The 24045-nt window shown below is 38.1% G+C and overlaps 1 protein-coding gene and 1 pseudogene across 1 annotated transcript; both read right to left on the bottom strand.

Moving 5' to 3' along the window:
• Positions 1 to 7849: 7849 nt before the first annotated feature.
• Positions 7850 to 12701, bottom strand: LOC107143767 (mamu class II histocompatibility antigen, DR alpha chain). The gene is made up of 5 exons (XM_015487504.2): positions 12544 to 12701; positions 10185 to 10430; positions 9323 to 9604; positions 8883 to 9048; positions 7850 to 8218 (listed from the first exon to the last, which is right to left on the bottom strand). Exons 1-4 carry the CDS (start codon positions 12623 to 12625, stop codon positions 8894 to 8896), a joined length of 765 nt encoding a protein of 254 aa, XP_015342990.1. The 5' UTR covers positions 12626 to 12701; the 3' UTR covers positions 7850 to 8218; positions 8883 to 8893.
• A 5571-nt stretch (positions 12702 to 18272) lies between these two features.
• On the bottom strand, positions 18273 to 20349 carry LOC107143600 (annotated as a pseudogene).
• Between the last annotated feature and the right edge of the window lie 3696 nt (positions 20350 to 24045).

The following is a 24045-nucleotide window of genomic DNA, read 5'->3' as shown; positions in this document are numbered from 1 at the left end:
AATTCCTCATGAAGGCCTATAAATTCTTAATAAGCATCCTCTATTCAAGGTTTTGAGTATTTAAAAAATATTAAATATTAAATTCCTCCCTTTAAACTAATTACAAGAAAACAAAAAGCAAAAAGATTGCCTTTTTAAACTTAATACTCTGAAATGTGGGGTTTTTTTTGAGGAAGTTATATTCTCAAGGTTTATGTTTTAAAAGAGGCATAATAAGGAATGAAAAGCTATTGGATGTTAATACATTTCATACACCTATTTTAATAGATACGTTTTTGTTCCTGAGACCAGAATCAAAACCCTGATCATGTATTAAGATACATGGGTGGTTTCAATTTGTTGACAAAATGTATTAAAAACACATTCATTTCAAGAAAATAGATCTGCGATGAATAAAACTTGAAAATATAAAGAAAGTATAAAATTAATAGTGCATTTGTTATTATTTCTATTACTATCATCACCATTATTATAATTACATTTAATAACAAAGAGGCTTTCTAAAACTTACACTTTGCTGGAGTGTTAATGTTGCAACTACTTTGGAAAATAGTCACTTTCTTAAAGAGTTAAATACATATTTGTCATATGACCCAGCAACTTTATTCCTTGAAATCTACCTAAGCAAAATCAAAATGTGTCCACACCAAGATATGTGTATACATGTTCAGAGCAGCATTAGCCACAATAGCCCCATGCTGGAAACAATCCAAATATCCATCAACTAGTAAATGGATAAATAAAATACACTGCACCCATACAATGCAATACTATTTGACAATGAAAGGAAACAAAATGATGATATATGCAACAAAACTGATGGATTTTAAAAGCATTGTACCAACTGGAATAAACAACACAAGAGTTTATGATTCCATTCACATGAAATACAAAAGACAAATATGATCAGTGGGTATAGGCTTAGAATGGGGGGTAGGGATTATAAATAAACAGGAAAACTTTTGTAGAGATAGATACATTATAAGACTGAGTTGTGATAGTTGCACAAATTATTGATTTACTAGAGTCATTTAATTTTGCCTGTACAATGAATAGATTTTGTGATGTGTAAATTTTATCTACTAAAACTTTTAAGATATTTGTAAAGTGAATCTTCCTAAGCAAAACAGAAAACCCAGAAGATAAAAAGAAAATATTTTGAATAAAATTATAAATTCCTTTGAATTGAAAAAATAACAAAAGAAAGAAAAAGATAAAAAAGAAAGCTATGATCTCAGTAAAAACTTGAGGAACACAATTCAGACAATGGGCTAACATTCTTACTATATAAAATTGTCAACAAACCAACAAATCAATGAAAAAAATTCAATAATAAATTGGACAAAGGATACATGACTGTGTACAGAAGAGAATATATGAATATCAACTAAACATAAAATATTTAAACTCACCAATAATTACGAATAAATGCAAATTCATATAATGATATGATGAGATATTTCTCCTCCCAAATTGGCAAATATAATAGCTTGTTTTTGAATCAAGAACTTAGAAGATCTTATGGAGAGGGATTATCCATAATATATATACTATTAATATCTACATAATAATCTATATAATATCTATACTATTAACAGGAGTGTGAATGGGCAGCAGCTGGATAGTATCTACTAGCTTTTAAAATGCAAATGTTAAATCCATTTCTTGTAATCTATCTTAAAGAATGAATCTTACATGAGCCCAAGCATACTTTAAGTTGGCTATTAATTCTACTAGGACTGAAAAAAAAATAAAAATATCTTGCAAATTCTGAAAGAAAAAATGACAAATTTGTCATGCTTATAAAAATTCTATATTACAAAGTATGTGAGGTGACAATATACTACAAGATGACATTTAGATATTATGCATGGCAATATGAGCATGAATTGACATGCCCAACTGGGTGGTTTGGATAATTCAGTATTTTTACCCTAGGAGTTTACAGTCTAAATTATCATATTTTTAGCCAAGATGGCAGATAAAAGATGTAAGAAGAAAAAAATTCTGACTTTTTAGATAGATGACAGATATATTATGGTATAGTCATTTTGGGGGATAATGCATGGGCTTTAAATGAATGCACTAGGACTATAGTTTGTAACAAGGATTAGAACAAAAAAAAAATTACAAACTATAGTTCCAGTTAGCACATGGAACAAGGCAAAGGCCATCTTTGTTACTGTAACAACAACATGTAAACTAAACTAAAAGAATCAACTGGAAAAATGTTATTTTTAAGTACTCCAAAGAACTATAGATGCAAAGAGTTTTTAAAACCTATATAGAGAGAAGTTCTGCTTAATTGAGCTGGGGACAAGTGTCCACTCTGATCCTTTGGGTCATCTCTAAATCTTAACATGAGTGGGAAAAGAGACCTACCACAGAAGGGGAGACTGTGACAGGGCAGAGAAACCAGAAAACTCTTAAATGTCCCAGGGGGTTTGGGTGATAGATTGAAATCTATAGAGTTTTCCAAATATAACATGTGTCTACTTTTTCCTGCTGGTGGAGTCCCTTTTCACAACATTTGCTGAGTTCATGATGGGGGTGTAGGAACTTTGGAGGTAGACAGAAGGCAGAAAAACATCTTTATAGTTTTGTACAAACAAAAAATCACTAAGAAAGTCAAGATATAATACTATATATATATATAAACATTGTAATAATAATACATTTAACATAGAATCTCTACTGTGGCCATAAAACTAGTCTTGATAAATTTAAAAAATTAAAGTGATACAATATATATTCTTTGACCACAATTTTATCAAATTACAAATTAATAAGACTGATAAATTCCCAGTATCTTTGGAAATGAAGCAATATACTTCTAAACAATATATGGATTGACACAGAATAACTCAGGAGAGAAATTAGAAAATATTTTAAAATAGAGGTGTATTAAAATGGATTTTCAAAAAAAATAATTTGTTTTAGTTATACATGGACACAATATCTTTATTTTGTTTATTTATTTTTATGTGTTACTGAGGGTCGAACCCAAGGCATCACATGTGCAAGGCAAGCATTCTGCCACTGAGCCAAAACCCCAGCCCAGATTTCCAAAATTTTTGATGTGCAAGTAAAACAGTTGTTAGAAACTTAAGGGTTTAAATCTTATATTATAAAATTATAAATTTATTAAAACCAGACATCTAAATTTTTAACAAAAATCTAGGAAAACAAAATAAATTTAACTTAAAAGTCCAAAAAAGGAAAAAGAAAATTAATAAAATTGAAAATGGATGTATATCAGAGAAAATGAACAGAATCAGAAGGTTTTGGGGTTTTGTTTTTGTTTTTGATAAACAACCTTCAAAACCAATAAGGAAGAAAAACAAAAAAATCTGAAAAATGAATTGTAACCATCTGAATGAAATAGATGACATCCCTACAGCTCCTACGGATATTAAAAAGACAGTAAAGGACACCAAAAGAATTTTTTATCATTAGATTTAGCATCTTCAATGAAAATCTGAAAAACACAATATTTCACTGCCTGCTTCTGTGTAAAAATATATTCTTCGAAATATTGTCTTTGAAAAAACAGTATTACACTATCTACTTCTTAATTTTTTTTAAACCTAGTGGTTTAAAAACTACAGCCACATAATAATTTCTCATAGTAATGGGAATTGACCAAGTTCAGCTGGGGGGCTCTCACTGGGGTCTCCCATGTGGTTGCAACCAGAGGGAAGCCGGCTCAGGTCCTTAAGAGGCTCAACTTGGATACTGGGACACCCTCTGCTTATAGTTCCAGGACCTCAAATGTGGCTTATGTGGTTCCCCAAGAATGAAGACAGGGCTCTTAGGCTAAGGGCACAGCATCCCAAAAATATGTTTTTCAAGAGAGAAAAATAACAGCTGTAAGATTTCTTTAGACCCAACCTCAGAGTTGTGGGGTGTGGGACAGGTGCATGGAGTTAGTTCTGCATACATGGCATACATTAAGGGCTTCTGAGTGGCAGGCCACTCCCCTCGTGCTAGGTGTGTGAGCAGCAGGCCACTTACCCCGTAGGCAGAGCCCTGGGCATGAGGCCATGTTTTGCAGTCCTGACACTTGCTTCAGGGCCTGCTCCTCAATTGGTCACTACAAGGACAGTTGGCCAGAATTTGTACTGGTGACTGCTTGTAATCTGCTTGCTCTGGCCAGCTCCTCAATTGGTCACTGCAAGGACAGTTAGCAAGAAAGTGTATTAGTGGCTGCCTATAGTCTGTCTAGCTACTGCCTGAGTATATATACATGGTAACTGCACAATAAAGTCAGATCTGCTTCCTGCTTGGTCTCCAGAGGTCTTGATTAGCAACTCTGTAGCCACACTCTCCTCTACCCTGTTCTGTGGACCTCCTCGCTGGATGAGAGAGAGCCCATGCATTATTGTCTCACATGCTATTTGTCAACAGAATCAGCCCAGATTGAAGGGGATGAGATATAGAACAACAATGCCCTTTTGAGATGAGTAACAGATAATGTGCACCCTCTTTAACCTATCCCAATTAACTTTTTAAAACTCACTAAAAGAGAGAGAGAGAGAGAAATTGTGCAGTAAATCAGTTTATTTTTCTCAAATTCATCTTCCAAAAACAATTAAAGGCCCACTTTGCTTCAGTGTTAAATTCCACTAAATAACTTCAATTCATCTGGAATTGTTTGTTACTGGTGATCTGAGTGTCATCATAAACTTTATTAAGGGTTCAAACAACCTAGTAGTGTTTATTGAAAGACTGTTTTCTGTCATGCTATCATAGACACATGTTTGGGGATGGGTCTGTTTCTAAATTTCTATTCTGTTCTGTTGTCTTATTTGTCTGCTCTTGACAAAACACTATGATAACTAACAATCATATAGTAGGCCTTGATATGTTATGTTTTTCCAGTTGTGTTATAATTTTCAAAAATTTCCTTGGCTAACCTAAGACCTTAGCAAATGCATATGAATTTTAAATTCAGCTTGATGATTCCTTCATACCTTGAAAAGAAAAAATGAAAGAAAAAGAAACAAAATAGCAAGCAAATAAAAAGCCTTGACATGACTTTTAATGAGATTTTATTGAATACATCTGTAATTTGGAGAGAACTGACATTTTAAAAATATTTAGTGTTATAATCTCTAAACTGGGTATTTTCTCAATTTGCTTATATCTATTATTTCTCCCAATGATGTTTTATAATTTTCAATATAATTTTTTCCAATATTTTGTAAGCTTTATTCATAGGCATTTGATAAGTTTGTTACTGTTGTGAAAGTTATCATTTTCTTGATTTTGTTTTCTGTTTCTGATAGAACACAATGTAATTGGTTTTGGTTATGCTGACCTTATATCCAGCAACTTTATTAAATTTGCTTATTAGTCTGTGAACTTTTCTATTATGTTTGTTTTCTAAGTGTCTGCTCTTGTCAAGAGTAAATAATGACAATTTTACCTTCTTTGTAATCCTTACACATTTTATTAACTTGTTTTGCCAGCTTTCATTGTCTAATACCTCTAGTACTCTAGACATCAAAGGGAGATTTTTAAAAATTCTGCTTCTGGTTCTGATGTGTGCAATAGGATAGCTATCTTTTCTCACATCGAGGAAGTTTCTTTTTATTACAAGTTAGCGAATAGTTTTTTTTTTTTTTTTAATTAAGACCCCTTTCTAAGTTCTGGAGCAGTTTGTTACAAAGCTAAAAATACTCTCACACTATGATTCAGAAAATGTATTACTAAGTGTTTACCCAAATTAGTGGATAACTTATATCCACACAAAAACCTGTATGGATATTTACAGCAGCATTATTCATAATTGTCCCAAATGGGAAGCAACCGAGCTATCCTTCAATAAGTTAATAGATAAAACATAGTATATCCATATAGTGGAGTGTTAATTCAGCATTCAAGATATCAAGCTATGAAAAGACATAGAAGAAACTTAAGGTCCTCTTACTAAGTGAAAGGAGCTGGTCTGAAAAAATCTATATATATTTGCAATTATATAACATTATAGGAAGGGTAAAATTATAGAGGCATTAAATAGATCAGTATTTTCCAGGGGTTCATGAGCAGGAGGGGAGAGATTATTAGTTGGAACACAGAGCATTTGTTTAGGTCTGTAGAACTGTGCTGTATGATATTGTAATGGCGAATATATGGCTTAACATATTTATCAGAACCCATAGAACTGTGTGATTTAGAGTTAACCCTAGTATAACTATGTTCTTTAGCTAAGAATAAATGTCAGTATTATAATAAATATTATCAGTATTATAACAAGTGTACCAAACTAATGCAAGATGTTAATTATAGAAGAAACTGGATCAGGTGATGGAGAGAAGAGGCTGTGGAGGAACTCTCTGTACTTTCTCTGAATTTATTTTTGTAAAGTTAAAAATGTTCTAGGGGCTGGGGATATGGCTCAAGCGGTAACACGCTTGCCTGGCATATTTGGGGCGCTGGGTTCGATCCTCAGCACCACATAAAAACAAAACAAAGATGTTGTGTCCACCAAAAAATGAAAAATAAATATTAAAAAATTCTCTCTCTATCTTTAAAAAAATGTTCAAAAACTGGTCTATTTAAAATGTTTTTCTTTTTACATGGAGGATATGGATTTATTTTTTCTTTTTTATTACATACCCATCTAAATTTTAATGTATTCTCTGTTGTAAATCTATAACATACATATGTATTACATATTATATATGTAATATGTAATATTATGTAATAGAAACACTTGTGCCTAGTCTATCCTTAAAATTCTTAAAATTATGCATTAATTCTCTTGCCATGGGTAGAGAAACTTTACTGAATTTATTAGTAATTGTTGGCTTGTGATTGTTTATCCCCATCCTTCTCCTCTAGGATTTTTATCAGGCCATAGAAATTTTAAGGAAAACAGTAGAATTTTTTCAATAATTGGCATCATTAACCATGGTTCCTAATTACTTGCCTTATATTTTTCCTTTAAGTCACATAATGACTCAATGCAGTAAAAACTAACATTTATGTTTTCATGAGGAATTTGAGGCAAAGGTAAGTATGATACCAGTGAATATATAACTAGTAAATGATAAGCCAACATGGAACCCAAGTCTACTTCACTTCCACAGAACTTATTGGCCAGTTGCCACACTGTCATGAACAGTCTTCAAGATTTGTAGTAGATTCACATAACCATTTTAGAGATAAATATCATCCTAGTTTCACAAATGATAATTCACTATGTTTCAAACCTTCTTTTCTTCATTTTAATGCCATATCTAGCAGTTTTTCAAGGATACATCTCTAGGAATGAGACTTCCAAGAACGAGTCAGACTATTCTCCCAGTAATGAAACAGGTGTCTGAGACCATGGTCTAATAGAATGGGTAATGCCAATCTTCAGTGCCCCATCTCATTCCTCATTGAGTTTAGAATGGTTGATGTTGATAAGCATGTGAATCCTGTTATGTCTGTGGATCCTATTCTCATCTGATTCCCAATCTACTCCCTTCTGTCCTCCTCTGTCTGTTGAACTCATTATCATATGCCACACCCCGAGGTTTGAGATTCATTACACTGAACATACATTATGTTCTTGGAGGCCCAAGAATAAAACAGATTCTGAACCTGTTGTTCAGTAGAAAATTCCCAGAAAACCAACCTGCTCTAGGTTTCCCAGAAGAGGACTAGGCCCAGCAACAGGACTGACCATAGATGCTTGAAATTAGACCAAGCCCTAGTGAGACTGGGATTTTCTAATTAATTCTAGAGCTTATAAGATACATTCAACATTAAGACACTTCAGGATGGAAGAATGGAAGAACTGAACATATTCCCCGGAACCTTCCCTCTCCCCACAAAGAACTGGCTCAGATACTGAAAATTCCACTACAATCATTCAAAATAGTTTATTGTATGTTAAAAAACAGTTTGGAGAAACTCTAAGCAATAAGTACACAGGATGATGTCTATGCAATGTTAAGAATGTTTTATTGTAGAGATAGAATCCTACAGGATTCATGCCAGAGGAATTGCATTGTGCCAATATAACAATGGGAAATAGAGGGAAGGGGCAATAGACAAGGAAGCCCAGCAGGCCATTAGAATACAGAGAGGTGGAGGAAAGCCATCACAGTCTTGAAATTTAGGGCTGAATATGGCTCTTTTCACAGAGGTGAACACTGGTATCATCAGCTTTGGAAAGCTAGTAAAGCAGAAACTTCTTCATTGATCTTCTAAGAAAGGTCATCATCTAGAAGAGGACACAAAAGTTATTAAAGAGCTTAAGATGGATAAATTTGAGCTCTTTCCTTTGGATTTCTTCATCTTCCCTCTATCATTTGACTTTGGAAAAGTCCTTTGATATTCTTCTAACCTTTAGTAGATATGACATTTCCAATGCCAGCTGTCAACATCACTTTGAGCAAAATAATGCTTTGCCTTATTTTGGATGTTCTGATAGCACTTTTAAGACAGGAGGATCAAAAACAGGCATTGGCTTCTGAGACAGTTCCATTTCTTTCAGTGATTCTACCTAACCCCAAGGGTGCCAATCTTTGGAAATGCTCCTGTACCAAAGCCCTGTCTTAGGAAAAATAGTCCAGAAGTTTCCTAAATATTGAAGCTTACTCTCCTAAATACTAGGATGTTGTATTATAATTCAAAACAATGACTTGAGGTGCTGAAAATTATTTTTAAGACTATGGGTATGACCTAGGAGAAATTTATGAAAAGAGATGACAGATCCTGAAGCTTTGGGATACTAGATGATGCCTATGTCTGGTTTGTTCTAGCAAAGAGAAACCAAGAGATATAGCTTTTCCGATCCTCCTTCCTAAGGTATAACTCATGCTTTTCCCTGTTTTCCTCTTTCCCAAGTCTCTAAAGATGTCCTTCTCTGATCATGCCTGACCCACCTTCACTTGTCTCACAGGGGCCCTCGGCGTTCTCCTGTATGGCTTTTTTGCGTGCCCTTGATAATGAAGATGGTCCCCATGATGATGCCCACTAGACCCACAAGCAGGCCCAGGGCACACACCACATTCTCTTTAGTTTCTGGTAGTGAAGTTTGCTCTTCAAACGCTGGGGCAAAAATAAAACAGAGTAAATGGTAATGCATGTGGTAAGGAACAGCATTTAGGGTTAAATGTAGTCAATAGTATAGTTATGAATAGTTGAAAGAAGAGAAAGAATGAGGTGTTGGTGAAATTACAGATTAAAAAGTTGAAGAAGGTGGATAATGGAAGAACACAATGGTATGAAGTGTAGCAGATTTTATGATACGCTCTGAGTTCTAAATGACCAGATGTAAGCATCATAGCAGGAAACTTAAAGAGGACTGAAGGATATTCCATACCCCAGTGTTTGAGAAGAGGTCTCTCCAAACCCAAGTGGTCCACCTCGCAGTCATAGAAGTCTTCATTGGAGGGCAAGAAAGGGAGATAGTGAAACTTGCGGAAAAGTTGGTCTTTCCTGGGTAGAAAGACTGTCTCTGACACTCCTGTGGTGACAGGCTGTCCATTTTTAAGCCATCTGACATTGACCACTGGAGGGGAGAACTTGTCGATGAAGCAAATCAGGACATTGGGCTCTCCCAGTTCCACAGGACCACTGGAGAGCACTGTCACTTCTGGAGGTACTAGGGGTACACAGAACAGAAATTAGCTTTATCCCTTAGGCTTGCTCCTCTCTCTCCCCCAATGACTTGTGGTACAAATTGACCTAGTGACTCTAAACCCAACCAGTTGAAATTGTGCCCTGAGAAGTCTGAGCCACAGTCTCAAGACACCTGGCTCTGATGCTCTGGAGCCAATATTCAGAAAAGAGATGACAGATCCTGAAGCTTCGGGATACTAGATGATGCCTATGTCTGGTGTGTTCTAGCAAAGAGAAACCAAGAGATACAGCTTCTCCGATCTTCCTTCCTAAGGTATCACTCAAGATAAAATCTTCAAGGATATTATCCCTGGCTCCCCCAACATGGACAGTGAGTTCATGAGTGGCCATGGATGACAGAGACAAGACTTGAGCACATCAAGAAAGGCACAAACTCAAAATTTTGGAGTCCATGGCAAGAGAATCTGGGGTTTGTTTATGGTTAGGGTGAGGCCTCTGGGAGGGAAAGTCACAATAAACGACAAATCACTTGAAGTATCTATGTTAAAGCTTTGGATCCCTACACCCAGGAGCGCAGCAGAGAGAAGAGAAGGGAGTGGTACCATTGGAGTCCCAAGTGTTGTTGGAGCGCTTCATCATGATGTCTAGGTTGGCTTTGTCCACAGCTAGATTGGCCAATGCACCCTGAGCCTCAAAGCTGGCAAATTGTCCGAATTCTTTAAGCCTCCAGACTGTCTCCTTAATTTTCGAATCCACATGTAAAATCTCATCACCGTCAAAGTCAAACATATACTCTCCTAATTCATCAGGGTGCAGATAGAATTCTGCCTGGATGATGGTATGGTCCTCTGAAATGCAGAAAAGGGAGTTAAGAAGGGAATCAGGATGGGGAGATGAAGAAGACATATGCATGTGAGCAGGAGGTGATGGAGACAGACTGAGCCAAATTAAATGGAGGAAGACAGAATGAGTGACAAGGTGAGAACAAGGTGACAGACAGCCAAACTGAACAAAGCTGGAAAGGAAGAGATGAGGAGACACTGTTAGAGAGGTGGACTGAAGGATATGATAGCTGAAAGTCCAGCCTCTTATGAAGCTATTAATTGACTCCACTTGACTAGCTGGGAAATATTTTCTTTTCAGAAATCTAGCAGCAGCTCCTAAGAGAGGAGCTGCTATACTTTACCCAGGTATCAAATATACTTGGGCCAGAATTCCAGAACATCTCCTTCTCCCAACACTGTACTAAGAAATATTGTTTGAAAGGTTAAGTTCTGAACTCTGAAATCAAACAAAATCTTGAATTCTTGGGTTGGGGAATGTAGTTCAATGGTAGGAGTGTTTGCCTAGCACATGCAAGGCCCTGGGTTCAAAACTCAGCACTGCAAAATAGGGGGTAAAAAAAAAAACAAAAATAAAAAAAAAACCTGAAGTCTTGTTCAGTTACTTACCTAGTGATCTTCAGCAGATTTTTCTACCAACTTATGTGTAATTTTCCAATTACAGTTCTGCTGTGATTTTGATTCTACTGTGAGTTTTTTTTTAAGATTAAATGAGATGAGATTAAGTAATTTCCTGGAGTGTCTTCAAACCTCTAACAAGCATGCTTCACATTTTAAGGTCAGAAACTGCTCTGTATTTAAGGACCAGACCCATGGAAAATACAACTAGGGTCTGAGGCACCCATAAAATTAAGATTTAGATCTTGCACTATTGTACAGCACCTACCTCCCTGATACCATGAATAGCTCTTTGAGAAGGATAATGATCTGAATTGAACTTAGTAATCTGACCTTTATCTTAATGCTCCTTATATTGAGATGGTCATTATGGGACAAGATTATGATTGATATTAATAATAACTAACCCCAAGGGAATAAAAAGAAAAGCTATAGTTGGAGAGTATGCAGCCTCCAAGGTATGTGAAACTGAAAGGAAAGTGTTTCTGTGTTCAGGCTTCAGAGATAAGGCAGATTTTAAGGTTTGGCTGTTTATAAATACACCTAGGGATCTATTTAGCATTTGCATCTATGCACCAACAACTAAATTCTGACTACCATTTTCCAACCCAGGAGGAGGGCTCTACCTTTCCAGGTAAACATGCCAATATAGGGCTCTTTCTGTGCAGTAGAAACCTATAATGGCATTATGTCTCTGGGATCTGGGTTATTCCTTTGCTCATTTCCATTCTATAGGGCCACTCTGGGAGAATACTTTCCCACAACATGTATTTACAATAACACAAATATTTGTTCTGGATATGGCAGAAAATAATATCAGACTCTCTACTTGTTCATTTGTCTATGCTCTTGGAAATATTACTAAGTAACAGTGACCACAGACAATGTAAGATCTACTGTAGCAGGGAAGGAGGTGGGTGGCTGTCACTATCCCAAGAAACAGTAAATTAAATGCAATATATCAGCACATCTGTCCCCTTTCTTGGATAGATGTATTTTGGTGACTTTACTTTTTTAGTGATCTTCAATATAATGCCTGTGCTCAAAATATGCTGACAGAATTTACCTGCCAAAAATTATCATGTATTCAGTTAAGAACACTGCTAATAATGTCTCATTTTTTTCTCTTTTAATTCTAACAAAATTATGTGATGTTTCCAATATTTGGATTTTACCAAGATTCCTGAAAGAAAAATTAAAACCCAGAAATGTTAAATGTTAATGCCTGTCAGAAAAGTATGCCCCTGCACCCCCGGTAAGTTTGGCTTTTATCATATTAGTGGTATTAATTAATGTGAAACTGTTTTGATCCTCCAAACTAAATTCGACTTATTTCAATTTATGATGAGGGAAGAGTTCATCCAAACTATATTTTATGCTTTCAGATTCAGACTCTCAAACTTTTCTTTCACTCCAAAGATTGCCTTGCAAATACCCACAATTCATTTCTCTAAAGCTTTCCTGTCTGCTATCCTCAGTTTTTATTTTTCTTAGCACCTACCTTTGATAGCCCATGATTCCTGAGGGCTCATCAGGACAGCCATGAAGAAAAATCCTAAAACCATGACTTCACTTCTGGCCATTTTCTTCTAGAGTGCTTTGATGGGGGGTCGGTAGAACTCACAAGTGAGGCAGAAGAGGCAAAAATAAAAGAACACAAGATTAAAATTCAAATTAGTTGGGCTTTAGCCAATCAGAAAAATATTTTGCGATGACACATCTGTTGCTAGGAGAAGACTTTTGTAAAGGATCCAGGACAAGAGATAGTAGTCCAATGGTGGGGGGGGGGGAAAGACAGTTCTTAAACAAGCAACAAAAATATCCAAGTTTTTGAGAATGTTGGTCAATCATCCACACATTCTTCCATCCTAATCCAAGTTTTGGAAAAGGGTTTTACCTGAAGAAAAGAATTAGTGGAAATAAGCTAAAGTGAAAGTTGAATACGATACAGATCCTGCCTCTAGGCCAAGACAACAGGGAAGGGTGTTGTTGTTGTTGTTGTTTAATATGTTTTTAGTTGTCAATGGACCTGTATTTATTTATTTGTGGTGCTGAGAATCAAACCCAGTGCCTCACACATGCTAGGCAAATGCTCTACCACTGAGCCCCAACCCCAGCCCCAACCCCAAAATGAATCATCTAAAGAGAATGCCTGGATTTGGGCAGTACAGGGTGACAGAGCTTCACTTAAGAAGCTCCTTATGGATTCATGCTTCTCTTTTCAATGTCCTGGATCACTGAATGACCAACTCAGACCGCGATCTTGGGGTCAGTGGCATTATGTTGTATTTAGAGGACATTGGAAGAGAAACTCTTGAGCTTCAACACTCCCAAAGATTGAGAGGGAAGGAAAGCTACACCTTTAGTAGTGGTTAACAGAGATAATGGGCTGTGAAGAGAGGAACTTCTCCCAGTTTCTGCCAGACCGGAGAGATTCTGTAGAGAGAATCTGACCTGGGAGACACAGGTCAATGAATGAATTGGGCCCAGTTTATTCTACTGGGCACTCAGGGTAAGAGCCCAGAGGAGATATTGCCATGTCTTAAGATTATGAAAGCTCTTCTCCTGTCATATGACTATTAAACTTCTGATGCAAAGAATATATTTTGATGTTCTCCATAGAGAATACTGAAAGTTAAATGTCTCTGAATCTCCTGTTTCTGAAAATATAGTGCAATGGAAAGAAAATGTTAAGTTACACCTAGAAAGGACTGAAATTCCAATATTTCCAAGGAAGAACAGGCTGGCAGTGACATCCCATCAGGTGGTGAGTCTTTCATTTAACCTCAGTCATGACATGTTTGTTTAGGGTAGATGCTGTGCTGAGTGAGGTCTTATCCTGACCTGCAGCTGCCCTCACACATCAGGAGGGCATCACTGATTTTCTGATCACACCCAAGGGCTTTCAACATCCTGTATTATTGACTCCTAGATCACTAAGAGGAGACCCATACCACAGTCCTGCCCTAAAATAGTTTGGGTATCCATCTCTCACCAGATGAGAGTTCTGCAGTGTCAGTCTCTGCTGAGAGTCTGGTTCTATGATTTAGGCTCATTGTTTCCTCTTTCAGAGGCAAAGCTAAGTTGTATAATTTTTCTGTGTACCCTGTGCTGGCTGCCATCATACCTTGTCCTTAAAAGGTGCTTAATAAATGCATGGTAGATTCAAAGACACTTTACATGTCATAAAGCCCCTTCATCCCAAGGTATTGCTTAGCAACTTATGATTTTGTTTAGTCCTAATCCACTGATTGGTTCTGCTCATGAGATTACCAAATTTGAGAGACTTCAAAAACAACTTTCAGTTCCCCTCCTCTGTGATTCAAGAGAAGTTCCTATATGGACGCTACTCATGGTTTCCTGTTCTCCCAAATTCTAGTTTCCTGTGTGCTTGAGGGGATTTCTGAGGTCACCTGAGTGATCTCTTTATGGTGATGGTAAGTGGTGAGGAACACTGTCATTCAGGATTGTCCTGCTGTACCCATAGACATTCCAAACAGAATTGAATCTATTATAAAGAAGTACACCTTGAAACTGTTGGGGAGTCTGGAAGAGCAACAGTGAGTGCACTTTCAGCTTTAAAAGAGGTTAGGGGGGCTGTGATTGTGGCTCAGTGACTGAGCACTTGCCTCATGCATGTGAGGCCCTGGGTTTAATCCTCAGCACCACATAAAAACAAAATAAAAATAAAAAAATAAAAAAATGCCCTTATTTGAAAAAAAATAATAAAAAATAAAAGAGGTTAGGAACCTGTGGGAAGCCCTCCTGCCATCTCAGTTCCTCTAGAGCCCTCAGGGAGTGGAATGTCTGCTGTGGTTGTCACTCATGTCTGCTGCTGCCAAAACTCATGTCCTTGAAACCCTGGGTCCTCTGTGTGAGGTGGCTCCACACAATGCTGAGTCTCACTGGAAAAGTGTATGTTCAGAAAATTTGGGTTGAGCAGAAGCAGGGAGATGTAATATTCTTGCTTTTGTTCCTTAAGATACAAACAGGACCATAGAAATAAATGGAAATTTTATTAAAAATTACTAAATGTCAATGCATATAATATCTGTATATCTTCTATCCATCTATCATCTCTTCACTATCTCACTCTGACCCTCCCATAGTACAAATACTTAAGACCAGAGGAAATATTCTTGCAGAGTAATCCGTTAGAACTTGGGAATGAAGGATCTTCCACATTGAGCTGGGACCTCAGTACTTTACATACTTGCGTAGTCTAAATTCTGAGAACCTTCAATTCCCCTTACAGCTTCCCTTTCCTGACCCCTTTCCCTTGGTACTCGGGTGCTTCATGGTGTTTTTCCCTACTGAGGACTTCCCCAGAGAAGTGCAGAGGTTATGTTATGTAAGCATTTCATTCCCAACTCACTACTCAAGAAATTCTGTGTCACTTCTCCACTTCCTAAAAGGCGGTAGAAGCTAATCTGCTGAAATAAATTCTCCATCAGAATGGAAACCGGGAACTGCTGGTATAAGCAAATATGCTAGGGTGGCTGGATGATGGGACTTCCTAGTGTGACCTGTATGAACAAAGGGCTCCATAGTGACTTGGTTCATCTTGAACCTGGGAGGATGACAGGTTAAGAAACTGATTCATTCTCTGTTCACCTCTACCTGAAACAATGTTTTAAAGATCCAAGTTCTCTTCACACAGCCCTTCAGAGGTGTGAAGTGACACTTCCTTACTTGAGTAGTCTCTGTAAATAAGGAAATGCAGGAGAGAGAGAGAGAGAGAGAGAGAGAGAGAGAGAGAGAGAGAGAGAACACACTCTGAACCCACATCTCAGGATATTTCCCTACAGAAATTCCCAATGTTCTTGTCTATTCTAAAATGCACAAGCTGAACCTTATAACTGAGAGACTGTGAAGGAAAAGATTCACTTAAAAAGTCATCAAAGAAGCCTTAGAGTAATTGCCTCCAACAGCTGCCCCGTGCGTCCCTTCAACCTCTCGATCCTCTCACCCAGCACCTCCTCCTATTCTGCAGATGTTCTGCAACTTGTTTTCAGAGTTGCTTCCACTGTGTCTGTCATCTTTCCATTCCAAAGCCAGTGTAGACAGTTAAGATGCAGAAATTTCCAATGCAAAACTGTTTTCATTTTCCAAAAAAGTGCTTTCACCTTGACTCCTCTTATGGCCTCTCTCCCAGAAATAGGGAAAGATTTTATGCAACCATTCAAATGAGACAGAGACCTGAAGTATTATGTCCTACTGCACAAATTCTAAATGTCATAACCTCGTTGAGGCCTGAATGGAGTTCAGATGTGTTCGAGTGCATATGCCTCTGTGTGTATGTGTAGGAAAAAGAGCTTAAACATCTCCTGTCCTAATCAATCTGATTTATATAATTTTAAATTTACTCACTAATCCTTTAATATTGCTTGGTCATAGTTTATGTTTAATATTTGTGTTCTGAGGATATCTGAAGCAAACTGATATAACTGCTATATTGGATAAACACTAAATAATATATATTCTTAATCAAATTGGTATTTTGCCTGTTATTGTCCCTTTACAGATTCTTGTTTAAAAGAACTATTTCCCTTGACACTAGATAGGAATTATAGCATATTATATGAACAATTTTTTTCAATTTTAAATAACATACTATCCTATTACTTCCTTAAGTTGCACAAATAAACCTCAATTCAGAAATTAGATTGTTAGTACTATGTAAGAATCAGAAGTTCCAACTTGATTTAATATAAATCTTTTTTTTTTTTCATTGTTTACAGTTTTATTATGAAGTATATTACAAAGGAAAAGTGATAGGGTGAGAGACTTTGGTGGGGAGGGAGTTGCAGTTTCCAGCCTCTCTGGGTGTGCTGGCCTCTGCTCTGTGGGGAACTGCCATATTCACATACCCTGGAAGCTCTCTGAACATAAGTCTTTTTTTTTTCTTTTTAATTCTAGGGATTGAACCCTGGGGTACTCTACCACTAAGCTACCTCCCTTGCCCTTTTAATTTTTTTATCTTGAAACAGAGTCTTGCTAAATTGCCCAGGCTGGCTTCAATCTTGCAATCCTCCTGCCTCAGCCTTCATGAGCTGGGATTAAGGTGTATAACACTGCACTTGGCTATTTTGGGTGTTACTGGTGACTGAACCTATGTCAGGCAAGTACTCCACACTGAACTACATTCCCAGCCCTTTATAAACAATTTTTGACACAGGTTCTCACTAAGTGGCCCACGATAGTTTCAAATCTACCTCTTCTCCTGCCTTAGCCTCCTGAGAAGCAAGTATTGAGGGGTGTACCACATCAAGTCCCCTGTGGATTTTTATGGAGACTTCTTTGTGTAGACATGATTACTCACAGACTGGGTGGGGAAACCCAGCCAGGCTGGTCTGTTCAGCAGCTTTTCTCCCTTGAGGATATGAGTAAGGATCCCTCTAGAATGAGGGTTTAAGACCTACTATTCCAACAGGTAGGTCAGAGAATTTCTTTTTCTTTGTGATGCTGGGAATTGATCCCAAAACCTGAAGCATGCTAGTGCTAGACAAACGCTTTACCACTGACCTACATACTCAGGCCCCAGAGAATACTTGCTAAAGGCAGAGGGAGACTGAAGGGAGTTAGAAGCCATGAAGAGTAGACATAAACCAAAGGTGGTAGGAAGATATATATGTCTCATGGATGCTCATGAAACAGATGTTCTTTCCTTTGGTGCTTTCACTAAACACCTGTATATGAAATAATATGGACAAAACCCTACCACAGTAGCTACCAAGAATTAAACCTCCAGGATGCTGAGAGACACTAAAGACTCACTCCCACCTCCCAGCAAAAGCTTTACTCTCAAAGTCCCTGGCTTCTTGTCAGTCATCAGTAGGCCCTGGTTTGGGGGTATATATGCAGGGCTGGGAAGGACCAGCAGAGTACCTAATTTTAGCAACTCTCCATTCCAAGCATATGATATCAAGGTCTGGAAAGGAGGAGAAGTCCCAGCTCTGGGGACTGTTCTCAGCTGTCCCCATTGTTGTCTGGCTGACTAGGTCAACAGAGGAACCCTGGAGATCCAGAGGCATACACCCCCAAGGCCTCTTTTCTACGAAAAGTCTCCTGCTAGCTACAGAGTGACACCCTACAGACCCAGTTTTATTCTTTATAGAACAGTCAGTTCCCATCACCCATACTTATCTTCATCAACAGCAAAAATAAATAACTATTCCCCCTCGAGGGGCACTAGCAATTCTGCATGGTCTGAAGGAGACAAAGAATGTGCTAGAAGGCCTCGAGTCCCGAGTCCCTGAGTAAGACATCCTCATTTTCCTCTGATTCTTCTGAGGACTCAGATGCGCATTCTGATAAGTCATCTCCCATCTGCTGGAAACTTCCTGACTGTACATCCCATGGTTATTTGGCGGTCATCTTGAATTCAGCCATCTCATATCCAAAAAGCTTTAGGACACAAGCCTGCTCCAGGGTCAGCACATCACCTTTTGTGCACACCTGGTATTCAGACAGCAGGGTCACCACACCTCTCTTGAGGGCAATGGGCAGGCCCCGCTACCTCATCTGTGGCTCCATGGAGTGGGGGAACTGCTCCTGGGGCCCTGGATCCAGGCTCAGGGTGAAAGTTGCTTTGTTGCCAGCAGAGGCAAGTCCATTTCTGTGTATGTTGTGAACCACTCATTCATCTCCTCCTTTGTATGGTCGGTAAAAAAGAGACCAACTTCCCCCCTCAACTTCTTGCTCATCTGGTGCAGGCTGTCTCTATCCTTATCAGACAAGTTTCTACCCAAGACCCACCTCATCGCCTTGTTTTTGCCAAAAAACGTTGGCTATGTTTCCAGGTATTCCTGATGTCCTTAGGCTTACTGTTCCTCATGTTGGCCACAGAGAAAATGAAGAGGTACTTGTATATGTCCACACATTTCCAAATCTTTGGGACAATTGATGAGGTTCTGGAGTTCAAGGAGCAGCATGGGTAGAGCAACTGTGGCCTCAGAGGGAGAAAACCTGCTTTTCTTTTTCTTTGCTAGCAGGGATTAAATCCTGGCGGACTTAATCACTGAGCAACATCCCCAGCCCTTTTTATTAATTTTTTATTTAAAGACAGATTCTCACTAAATTGCTTAGGGCCTTGCTAAGTTGCTGAGGCTGGCTTTGAACTTGTTATCCTCCTGCCTCAACCTCCCAATTACAGATGTGTGCCACCATGTCTGGCTTCTAGGACTTTAATCTGGTGTCTCCTCACTGCCTTTTACTTGCACCAGAGCTACTAATTATAGGAGAAGCCGAGCCATGGATTTAGACCCATGGTCTTTCCCAGGCTTCTGACTTATCTGTGACCAACAATGGAATCAATCCTATGGTCCTGCTTTGCTCATTTATTGGTAATCTAGAAACATTTACCTGCACCAAGAAGATTACAGCTAAATGGAAATGTAAGGAGCCTTGTTATCTTCTGATAAAGGGAGGCAGCTTATCTGCACTGCTCTACCTGTATTGCAGGCCAAAGGCATAAGGAGGTAGACTTCCATTCTCTCTATATATATCAATTCATCTTTTGGTAGGAGGTATGAACTCAGGGGTGCTTAACCACTGAGTCATATCTCCAGCCCTTTTTATACTTTATCTTGAGACAGGGTCTCGCTAAGTTGTTTATGGCTTTGCTAAATTGCTGAGCTGGTTTTGAACTCACAATCCTCCTGCCCCAGCCTCCTGAGCTGCTGGGATTACAGGTGTGTGCCACCAGGCCTGGTATAGAATTCCATTCTTAGGGAATGAAATCTCTGTCCAGCAGGAGACTGGCTGCTCTCTACCTGCTACACCCCAGGGTAAGCGGGTCAGAAGCAGTACAGATGGGTGGGTGCAGCCACTTGCACCTGCAGCTGGTAACTAGCTAGTCTTTTGATTTTGGGCAGGCAAACAAAACCTGGCTAAGCTTCAGTTGCCTAAACAACAAAACAGTAATAATATAATTTAGTTTCTAAATAACAGGAATGCTAGGAGGATGGTGTGGAACAATAAGTGAGAAATAAATGAGACACTTGGCACAGCACTGGGCACATAGGAAGGGCTCAATCAAAGCCAGAAATCTTCACAATGGGACTTTTTATCGGTACTGTTGATGCTAATTAAAAAGGGGCTCAATCCTTTCCTCTTCCATCAGGTTCTGTTTCAGTTCCAAGCCTTTCTTGGTGGTTTTGGTTAAGGAAACTTTCTTGTTGGGCTTGGATTTCAGCATCTCACTGAAGCCATGTGCAGCAGATGGCAGTGTGGCCCAATATGATTTAATAGAAATCTTTTTTCTGTCCCCCCAGTGAAAGTTTTTTTTTCAGACAAAAATGAGTTTGGTTCTCCTTCCTCTTCACATTATAGCTGCTCTTTGAGGCCCTGGCCTCTCTGGGGTATATTCAGGGAGAAGGAGGAAGATAAAATTAAAAACAGGAAGTGTCTTGCTGGCAGTTAAATGTTTGTGTTCTCTGGGTCTGGATGATGCTCAGAACAAAGATTTTCTCTTGTGTAAGCTTTTGAAACCTTTCAGATTTCCTTACAGCTCATGTCTGGTGTATAGGAAACTCTGAAGTATATTTTGTGTCCACAAACTCTGGGAGAACAAACCATTACCAGTGCAGTCACCTTTTCCAGGATCCACCAACCAGGCTATGTGCCTTGCCTTCTGGAGTTCCTGGGCAAGATAAGAAACTTGACTCCATTGCCCCAAACCACCCAACTTCATGTCAGGTAGAAGAAACTCTTGGTTCCCTTAGGAAACAGTTGAATTAAATTCCAGGCAAGTTGGGATAATCCCTTTCCCACATACTTTGTGGGTAAAGGATAAAATTCATAGAAAGAGCAAACCTATTCAAGGATATCCTAAATATGATCCATGCAATTCTCTCTGACCACCTTTGGTCAGTGGAGACAGAATAACAAAAACTTGTTTTCTCCATTATTTCGGGCATTCTGCAGAAAAAAGTAAAGAATAGTTTTCACAAGTTCATAAAAAGATATCTGTGCTAAGATACCCTTTAGTCAGGATAAAATTTGGGGAGTGTAGTTCTGAGAAATGACTCTAACCAGACAACAGTGCCAAGAAACATATTCACTCCTGACATAATTTTTCTGGACTTATCCAGCATTATTTAGAAATGGTTATATATTAAGCATGATCTATGTTTATTTATGAGTCTTGTGAGAACACCTGTATAGCAGCCTTTTTCTACATTTACTCTTTGTAAAGGGTATGTATAAATTTGAAGATGTTGGGCTGGGGATATGGCTCAAGTGGTAGCGCGCTCGCCTGGCATGCGTGCGGCCCGGGTTCGATCCTCAGCACTACATACAAACAAAGATGTTGTGTTCACCGAAAACTAAAAAATAAATATTAAAAAAATTCTCTCTTTCTCTCTCTCCCCTTCTCGCTCTCTCTTAAAAAAAATTGAAGATGAGAAGCTGAAATCATGAAGATTTTTAAAAAATTTTTTAATATATTGGGTCAGCAGTCATCATTCAGGAGCTGCTTTCTAAACATGCAAAACACTTATTGTAGAGATTTTGAGAAGAGGTATGAGGATGAGAAGTTAGGAAATGGAGAAAGAATCACTAGAGCTTGCTGACTACTTAGATCAGAATGAGGAAGGGGGTAGAAATGATCCAAAAGTACTTAAGTAGTTAAGATTTCAAGTCTGAATGTCATGAAGGAAAGAATGAAATTTTTACCCACAAATACAATCTGTGAAGAGAAAGTGGCTCTTGTTCACTTTAGATATTGCATGGATCAAACAGAGAGTATAAGAGAAATTTGTTAAATGATCACAACAGAATAGAGGAGAACATGAGTTGGATAAATGGCATCTAAAGACTAGACCATTTCAAGATTTTGAATAATTACACAAGGAGTGGTCAATGCTGTAAAATATTTTTTAGAAAATAAAATAAAACAACAATAGAAAATATCTATTCTGGATTTCTGAAGTGACTTTTGAACTTTGAAACTTCTCAGGTAGAAAGAAATAGTCCAGAGGATTATTATTAGATTCATTGAAATTCTTCTTTTTTGGTACATTTTTTCTCCTCACCAATTAAAAATATCTATTATTAAAAGTCTCACCATTATGTGCACTAAATGATAATTGTATTTCCATTTATTCTGAGAAAACTGGATTTTAAAGAAATCCAGTCTTTTGGTGAAGGTCTCACCTAAAAAGTAGAAACTGTGGGATTCCAAATCAAGGCTGTACTTCTGCAACCAGGAGTACGTGGAGTCTGAGTCTTTTCAAAACTTGAAGACCACTGCAATAGTTTCAGAGTGAGACCTGCCCACGGAGCCAAAGCAGCTGCAACAGTTCTCAGCCACCCGTTCTGTGTGACTCACAGGAAAGATTTCAAGCAAGTTGCATCAAGTAACAAGTAGGTGTTTTGAAGTTTTTAAAGACTGAACTTGAAAGCCATCCACCTCTGAAACTGGAAGTCCCACTCTCTTTGACATGATAAGGAAGGCTTTCAGGACTTAGGAGTTAAAACCTGTTTGAAACCCATAAAATCCTATCTTATATCCTAATGCATCCCCTGGCCCTTCTAAAAGCTCTCTTCCTTTCAGAGCTTTTGGAGATGGAACTTTTGAAACAATATATTTTTTTTCAATCTTTTCCCAAAGCTGACTTTGAACAAAACCCATTCTCCTGCCAATTTGACCTATGTCACATTGTATGGAATGTGCCTTTTAAAAATAATTTCCTATATTCTTAACTAAATCAACTAAAAACTCCAAATGTAGAGTTGTGCCAATAAACAGGAGTCTCTTCCAGAGGGAAAAAAAAGATCCTTGAAGAAATTATCATAAAAAATACCAGATCCTTCTTGCCCCATCTACTCATTAAAAGGCTGAGCCATTCACAGCAATATTGACCACTATTTTAGTGCTGTCCCTTTCATGTGGAAGTGAAGCCCCTCCCCATTTCCTTTCCCCAAGTAAAGCTTTGCCTGTAATATTGATGCTTATTTATCTTGGAGTTCCTTTTCATGCTCCTGTCTGCTGTACCACATGGACTACATTATGAACCTTTCCCATTGAAGATGAATGCCTGACGATGCCCCTTGGCTTTGGCTCCTGTCTGACATCCTTATGAGTCTGAGAGTGAAATGTGGCCTGTGCCAATCACATGAATATTAGCACTTAAACACTAGCAGACCCCTGGGTCTTGATATATAGTCATTTTAATTTTCTTTCTTTTTATATACAACCACATGTGTGTATGTGCATGCACGCATGTCATAACCTGGGTGCACACATGAGAAATCTTACACACACAGATATTTCTCATATTTTAAAGGATCTACATACTTTTGTGAATGTAATTCATCTTAAACCTGTCATTTTAGTTCTGTTTCTTTTTTAAATTATTACCAGGCAGCTTCAATATTGGCCCCAGAGTGGGGAATGGGTGGGGGAGGCTAGGTCTTAATGTTTGCCACTCCCAAAATATTAAGAATTCAGTTTGTAGAAAAACATATTTATTGAAAGTCAGCTTCTAAGGATGATAGAAGAAACTTAATTGTTTCAAAAGTTCCATCTTTGAAATCCCAGAAGGTGAGCAGAACTTTTATAGAAGAAAAGGAGCAGCAGGTGGGACAAAAGGCAGGTGATTTACCTATGTAGGTAATTAGCCTGTGCTACACAGGCCAGTGCATGGGCAGCTCCACTCCCAGCGTCTTTCGGACCTGTCAGAGTGGGGATTGTAGCCCTTTAGTCTCCACAGGAGAAAACTGTTCCCAACTCAGAGGTAGGAGGGTCCCCAAATTCAGTCTGTTTTATTACCAAATTAATTTAATAAAATAAACATTATTATCTAAGGATGGGTGCACAGAATTTTAAAATATATCAGATATAAACATTATATTGAGAGACTTCTAGTTCCAGGACAAGGTGGAGCAGATGCAATTCTTCCAGTTCCTTCTGCTAAGAACAATTGGAGACAAACATAAGGAGATTGAATGGTGGAGAAAAGAGGTAAATTAGCCACAGACCTTGTGATAAGGAATGACA

The sequence above is a fragment of the Marmota marmota genome, unplaced genomic scaffold (genome assembly GCF_001458135.2).
Source record: "Marmota marmota marmota unplaced genomic scaffold, marMar, whole genome shotgun sequence".
Classification (NCBI taxonomy): domain Eukaryota; kingdom Metazoa; phylum Chordata; class Mammalia; order Rodentia; family Sciuridae; genus Marmota; species Marmota marmota.
Note: the sequence above shows the minus strand (reverse complement) of the source record. Positions and strands in the feature narration are given on the sequence as shown.